General features: G+C 38.7%; 1 protein-coding gene across 2 annotated transcripts; it reads right to left on the bottom strand.

The window, feature by feature from the left end:
* On the bottom strand, positions 1-2,676 carry LOC137960161 (GABA transporter 1-like). Of its 2 annotated transcripts, none has more exons than XM_068807671.1 (7): positions 2,467-2,676; positions 1,780-2,010; positions 1,349-1,446; positions 1,074-1,260; positions 857-987; positions 494-746; positions 1-413 (listed from the first exon to the last, which is right to left on the bottom strand). In XM_068807671.1, exons 1-7 carry the CDS (start codon positions 2,585-2,587, stop codon positions 82-84), a joined length of 1,353 nt encoding a protein of 450 aa, XP_068663772.1. In that variant the 5' UTR covers positions 2,588-2,676; the 3' UTR covers positions 1-81. The 2 variants fall into 2 exon arrangements, with proteins under 2 accessions (XP_068663772.1, XP_068663771.1); XM_068807670.1 differs by having other exon boundaries at positions 513-746.
* Between the last annotated feature and the right edge of the window lie 4,753 nt (positions 2,677-7,429).

Genomic DNA, 7,429 nt, shown 5'->3' with positions numbered 1-7,429 from the left:
TGGTAAAATTCTCTAATTAAAATTAGTGTTATTCATACATTAGCAAAGAGGCGATAAGTTTTTGCATCAAGGGCTATCTGTCTAACCGCTGCAACGGCTCCTATCACTGCAAGCGCGACAGAAACTAGGGAAATGGCAGTATTGGCCCAGAAGAGAGGGCGCCGTTTCGATGGCTGAAAGGTCACATTGTAGAAGATCACTGGTAACACAAAGTCTAGAGGTAAGAACCCGAATGCTCCGATAATGGCGTTTATGTCTCCAAAGAACGGTAGCATTGCAGCGATCGTGGTCGCGATGATGACTGACAGCGAGCGGAAGGCCAATCTTGGGATGACATTGCGGGCGGAGAATTGATCTTTCTTTGGGTTGGCAAATTTCCCTTCGAGCACCTCGTTTGTTGGTTGTAAGTAAACCTGAGATCAGTAAGAGCCAGCAAGGTTTGACATTCTTTCATGGAAGATGATCGGGAAGGAGTGAAAAGAAGATTCAGTACTAATTCTTTCTTCAATTACCACGCCCACAGTGGAGGCTTGCAGGAGAGTGAAGACATTGGTCATGAGAAGGAACCATTTTGGAACCAGAGGCTTTCCGTCGACCATGAAGTTGCTTGTGAGGGTGCCGGCCGCCTGGTTGCCGAATGCCCAATACCCAGAGACAGAGACACTGAAGAATGTGGCAACTACCACAGCGTAGCAGATGCATAGCCCCTTGAACATCTTGCCTGTTACTGGAGGTGCCAATGTTGCCTGCAATGGAGTCTGGGTCAGTGAAAGAAAAAAAAAAACTGCAGATGGTAACTGAAAACTGTCTGAGAATTCTCAGTTAAGAGTTTCCATGTCCAGATGAATCCACTAACCTGTATTTCAGGAATGATTCCATTCCCATAAGTGGTGGCAATGATAGAAATCGCGTTAAAAACTCCAAAAAGACGATCAGTCAAGTCTCCGTTGACGGAATAGTCCCGTGGAGGTGCCTTTGACGAATTGCCTGTAAGCAAAGAAGATTTGATGAGAGAGAGAGAAAAGAGATGAAATGTGTTAGCCTGAAACAAATATGAGGTCTAGGTCTCTTGCCTACGTAGATGGATCCGGCAGCGGCGCAGGCACTGTATGCAAGTGAGAGAACCAAAGAGATGAGATTGACATGTCTGAGGGAGTGGAAAGACGGTAGTTGAGCAAGAACCAGGTACAAAATTCCGAAGATGGCTACAAACTCGTAAAGTTTCATGCCTCCATTTGGTCTCGCTAGCAAGTAAATGAACTGAGATCAAGATCAAACACAGTTTGATTTTGGAAAAGATGAAAACGATTTATGATGATTTTCTCAGGAAATAGAAGACAATACTGACCTTCATGCTTTGACCGCCAAGTAAAGCATTGCCCACGACTGCACCGAAACAAACAGCGAACTGAATGGGTCCCACATAAAACCGCCCCCAGTTAGGCCCTGTCAATCCGATCACCGGGGTCTGGATTACTTCACCTAATTGAATTCTACGCCGAGATACGGCTCAATGGCTCTCAAAATACAAAGCTAATGTAAATTTTCAGTTCCGGAAGTATTGGAAACCTCTTTTCGTAATGAATCGGATTCCACCAATTTTGGAATTTCCTAATAAATGAAGAAGGATCACTATATGGTTACTTTAGATTCCGTGAATTCAAATAATCAAATACCCATTTCTTGGGAAGAATCTGGTTATCGAAAGGGAATCTAAGGCTATAAGCACCTCTAGAATCCGTATGGACGTTTCCTAATTCCATAACGAGAGAGTATTACCTAAAATATCACGGGCCATGTCTCTGAAACGAAGGTGGCGACGGCCGAGCTTCGCATGGTGTTCGATGACCGCTGAGAGGAGGTTGTAGGAGTAGAAGCTGATGATGGCTCCTATGCTCAGGCATGCCAACCCGAGTGCCCACCCCAGCGACGCAAACGCAAACGGAAGGCTCAGAAGTGCGGGAGCGACGATGGATGTCGTCAAATGGTATCCACAGTGAACCCATGAGCCTGTTCGATCACAGCACAGGATTTGGTGAATCAATCATTTACTGCATATAACTCTATTGAATTCTTGGAAATTGGATTTTGTCCAAAGCGAATGTGTATTTTTGTATTTAGTTGAGGAATCACGATACTATCACTGGTTTGGTGGCATTTTAGCATCGTTTCTTTGTTTTTCATTCGGAAGAGATTCCTCACCATCGAAAACAAAGACTTCTAATCGGTATGATCTTTACTCAATTCCAGACGCTGCTGTCGCTTAGAGAACCAGAAAACCAGAGGAAAGGGCACAAAACACGGAATCGAACAATACCAACAGCGTATCCAAACATGAGAAAGAACATTTTGACAGGAACAGTAACAGATTACGCAAAAGGAAATTGTCATGACTGAAGTAGGAATTAGAATAGAATGCCAGGATGCAGATAAAGGGCAGAGAATGGAAGATCAGTCGAGACGTACCCTTAGACTTGAGAACAAAGAGAGCTCCGGCGTCAAGCTTCGTCTGAGCCACGAAAGGAGACGGTTCGAGCCCAGCTTCTTCGAGCTTGAGATCGTCTGCGACTGGAGACAGGGTTCCCATTTCTAGTGTAAACAAAGAAAAAAACAAATAACAAAATGATGATGCGGTGAAAGAGAGATGCCTTGTGTGGATTTTTTAGAAGGCCAAAGAAGGTGGAGACGATTGGTGAGGGAGAAAAGAAGATAGAATTCCTCGTGCTCTGCTTGTCTCTTCTCATCGTCTTTAAATACCACGTCCGCCAAAATGCGAGCTTTTGCCACTAAAATCTGTCGCTTTTCTCCCTGTTTTTACCGTAATAGCAATAATTGGCGCAGTAGTCGTAGCGTAATTTTCTAAAGCTAAAAGAACCAAAAGAGAGGAGTGATTGGAATGAATCTATCACCGGCAGTCTTTTTCACGTTTCAATTGCGTACAATAAATGGAAAAGGCGTGGGTCCAACACGTAAGTGGACGGCAACGAGATTCACAAGCAATTACGTAACGTTAGAATTCAGCCGCTCGATAAATTCTTTGGCGAGTGGCGAGATGATGATCGAGGGCTCGGATTAAATAGAGTAGTATACTAGAAAATATCTGGGATTTGAGTTAATTTTGTTTAAGAAGTAGGAATGAGACACCTAAGCACTTTACGTGGAGGAATTGGCAACCTGATTACCAGATCCAGTTTAGGTCTGATGATAATGCTTTACAGGTAAGAATAGTTCCAAAATTATACGAAATGGAAAAGTATTTGATAAAACTCAAGATAGATAATTATTTGATTATATGTAACTTATTTCTTTCCACCCAAATGGATTGATCGGTTTGTCTAGGGATTGTCTGTTATTTGAATTTTAATCATTTTTTACTTTTCGATCCATCCTAGTTATGGATATTGTGTAGCCTAAATTTAACATTTATCTATTGTAATTTCCTCGTAATACACATATGAAGAAGAAGCATGCATCTTTGTCGACATCTTTGCTCACTATCTCCATTTTGATTTGTACAAAAACCTACAATGGAGCCCTATGCTCAAATAAGGAAAGCAGGGAACATTCACATATGTGCCTGTTTTTTTGGATTGATCCATCCATTCATGGCTACACACGAAAGATTAAAATAATATTTAATGTACCACTATGTTGGTTTGGTGTTAGGTAGAAGGGTTGAGTTTTCCTCGAAAAATAACAATGGAAAGGGATGCTAGTACTGTGCCATAGCTATGATTCACCCAAACGGATAATAGGAAGGAAGCACATTTTGTGACGGCATAGACTGCGTGGCCTAGAGATATTCATTGGTTTGGGGGAAGGGATTTGGTGAAGTAGGCATGTTATCTGAAATAATCACTGTCCATCCAACTTGTAGAGGCCGATGATGGTTCAGATATTTGTTCTTTATTTTCTTGTTTCGTCTGCAGTTGCTCCTTTATTTGTTCGGGAAAGCTTTATTTTTTATTTTTTAAAAATTTCCCTAGATGGAATTTTAGCAATGATTGAAAAATAAAACCAAACTCTAACACTTAAAGATAAGTCCTACCATAATTAAATAACTTAATATAGATAAAAGACAAACATAACTCAAATTAGAACTCTTCTAGGACGTGACCATAAGATAAAGATGCCTTTGTGAGTCCTTTTTGATCTTCCAACTTATGTGATGAGGATGCAGGTTTGTACTAATCATGGTGGGTCCAATTTCTTCTGTGTTTGGGCTTATCTTGTGGGCATTCCTTGATCGTATGGGCTGGGGCCTATCTTTCAACAAAACTCTTTTTATCCATGCACTTGCGCATACTCTCAACATGGTTTCGAAAACCAAATATTCATAAACTCTGGACGAATCATGACCACGTTTTAGTTCTGGCGATAACAAATGATTCTAGAAAAAAAGGTAGATTTACCTCAGTTTGAATTCTAACGGCTTTTCATGTCTCGTATGCAATTGCTCCTTTATTTTATTTAACCCACTCCTTTATTTATAAGCCCCATAAAATTTTCTCTACCCCTTTTCTATTTCTTTTCTTTTCTCTTGGAATTTCATCATTTTTAAGTACGCACAATGCTGTCTCTATATTCTTGTACATCGTTGGTATCCTCCGCGAGGTCCCATGAACACAGATAGAACGCAAACGATTGATTGAAGTAGTCATATGAGTTGATTGCTTTTATGTTTATTAACCTGTATTTATTAATTTCAACTAATGATTGTCTTATGCATGGTTATTTACCCCTAATTTGCGGTGGCAGAAGAGTAGCAATCTGGATGAACACAAACTTTCAACATAACAGATTTTGAAGTTGTTGTATTTGTTGATTTTCCTTCATTTGATGACTATATTTGACTTCTCATACATCATCCCCACAACCATCTTGGGTAGTCTAATCGTCGATCATCCGTATAGCCGTTGGAAAGCTCGTCACAACCACACAAGAGGCCTCTGGCATTGAATTGAGCCGGGTTGCCAGCAGCTCAAGCTTTGTTCGGCTAAAAAAATCCTGACCTCAAACTGAGTTCAAGATGAGGTTTGAGCTTGTTTAAGTAAACAATCCGAGCTCGAGCAAACTACGGTTCGGTTCGGCGGCTCGCGGCCGGCTCGTTACTTAATGAACAATTTCGGGCTGAGCCCTAATATTTTCAGCTTTTTGTCTTCTTTTCCTCTCTTTGACTTTGTTCTGTCTTTGGGCTTCAATTTTGGGGAGTAGAGAATTAGGGATTTGTCTTCCCTCTTCGTCATATCCATTATTCGGTGTTTTCCCTTGTTAGCATCTTCATTCTTTGGCGTATTTGTATTCCTTGGTGGAGGAGATGTAGCAGAAACTAGGTTATGCGATGGATGGTGAATTGGTGGGAGAAGGAGAGATTTGCAAAGGGTTGGGTTGGTGAAGGTAAAGAATTTGTTGAGATTTTGGAAGCACATCAGTTCGTTTGAGACACGAGGGCAGTGGAGATACCATCCTCGGTCCAGGTCTTCATAGCTGATGATGACCAGTGGTCATATTGAGGGAGCTCTGCTCGTGCGTTCTTGGTTCAACGGGTTTAAAATTTTTAGAGGAAATTTCTGTTGGTTGGGTGTGTTAGCATCGATTACGACGACGCCCTACGCATGGCTAGAGGTTGATGACGACCTCTAGGGTTCGAATTGAGTTGATTCGGGCTCGCCCGATCGTCTCAGAAATCCTAAGAAAAAAAAACAAAATTTTTATTGTTGAGTGTGGGATATGAATCCACGACTTCAACTTAAAATTTAAGAAAATGACCTCTAATCCATCTAACCTTGAGTGATATTTTTGGATACATTTAATAGATATTTGAATAACTAGAAAATCATTATATTTGTTTTTATGTCATTTCTCTTTTACTTCATATGAATTAAATAATTTTATATGCAAATATGAATTTATAAATGCATATTTATGAAAAAAAACTATTTAGACTTTTATGCATACTTAATTTTATATGTTTATTTTTGGTTGACTTAAATATAAAGAATTAATAATTGGCATCAATTTTAGTCAATTATCTTGATGTCATATTTTTGTTTACATTTGAATAATTGAGTATTAGACACAACATTCTTAATTATGAACATGTCTAGTGACATTAAAATTAGTCACAAAAAGTTAATGATATAAAAAATTGTGATTAGTTGTAGATATAATTATTTAACCCCACAGTGTAAATATTTAAGTGATTAATAAGGATGAGATAGAAATACTAAAAAAAACTTCTTGTTACCCATAGGCCTAGAAAATTTCTTGACAAACAAATTTTGATCCCATTATAAAGTGATATAAATTGTTGATGTGTTATAATCTAAGCCCACATGAAAGATTATAATGATATATTGATTTATTTGTTTGAATTTATTTACATGGAAAAATATTCAATATTTGGCTGCATTGCATGTTTTAGTAAGTTTTGTATTTATTTTGTAATTATTCAAACTTTATTTGTTAAAAAATTTGGTTCCTCTAATATTATTCTTCTGAATTGAGACAATTATACTGATTAGAAGGAGGAAATTCTCTTTTCATTGAGGTGCATAGATAATTTTATGTAGGGTTAATGTATAAAGGTTATGCCCAATTTTAGGTAAAGTGCATAGACAATTTTATGCAAGGTTAATGTATAAAAGTTATGCTCAATTTTAGGTAAAGGTCATGCCTAATTTTAGGTTGAGATAATACCCAATTTTATATAAATTTTGTGCACAATTTTATATACAATTTATTTGATATATATTTTATGTAAAATTTTAAATATAGATTTGAACTCGACCTCAAACTCGGTTAAAATTATTGAACTCAAAATCCATTAGAATTTTAGGCTCAGCCAAACCTTGCTCACGTACAGCTAAGCAGAATTACGTGATGCCCAAAAGGCAGAATCATGAGGGCCTCAAATATTTAAAAAAGACAGTGGCCCTCCTCTTCTCCCTTCGGTGGCCTCTTGTAAGGCAGCAGAGAGCATTATTCTGAACCATTTTAAAAGAGATTCCATGCCTTGAAAACTACTCTACCTCAATGTGCAAAGGTGGCGAAAGAAAAAATGGTGTGGAACTCGTTCACGCTAGAGTTGTCTGCGGAGAGCATTATCCTGAACCATTTTAAAAGAGATTCCATGCCTAGAAAACTACTCTACCTAAATGTGCAAAGGTGGCGAAAGAATAAAAATATGGAATTCGTTCATGCAAGAGTTGTCTGCAGCATCATTCAGATATAGATTGTTTCTGATACAGAAGACAAAAATTTTGGGCAGTCGAGTAGTTTTACCTCTACAAGCATCAAAGTATTAGGCCGAAACTTTAAACGGCATATCTGAATTCCGTTCTTTAATGAAGGTCTCGCCTTGATTCTCATGACTTCCCTAAAAGGATTTTGCTCAAGGAAAAGAGAAAAAGCAGGAAGGAGTCCCAAG

The sequence above is a fragment of the Aristolochia californica genome, unplaced genomic scaffold (genome assembly GCF_029961685.1).
Source record: "Aristolochia californica isolate CCGP_79_NKW_82.1479 unplaced genomic scaffold, dmAriCali1.0.hap1 SCAF_3, whole genome shotgun sequence".
NCBI classification, from domain to species: Eukaryota; Viridiplantae; Streptophyta; class Magnoliopsida; order Piperales; family Aristolochiaceae; genus Aristolochia; species Aristolochia californica.
The sequence above is the reverse complement of the archived record's forward strand: the minus strand, read 5'-3'. Positions and strand labels throughout refer to the sequence as shown.

Coding starts and splice junctions, on each gene's coding strand:
- LOC137960161 (XM_068807670.1), bottom strand. CDS start 2,587: ATGGGAACCCTGTCTCCAGTCGCAGACGATCTCAAGCTCGAAGAAGCT. Junction 2,011..2,466: donor CTTTGTTCTCAAGTCTAAGG/GTACGTCTCGAC, acceptor GTGATCGAACAG/GCTCATGGGTTCACTGTGGA. Junction 414..512: donor AAGCCTCCACTGTGGGCGTG/GTAATTGAAGAA, acceptor TACTGATCTCAG/GTTTACTTACAACCAACAAA.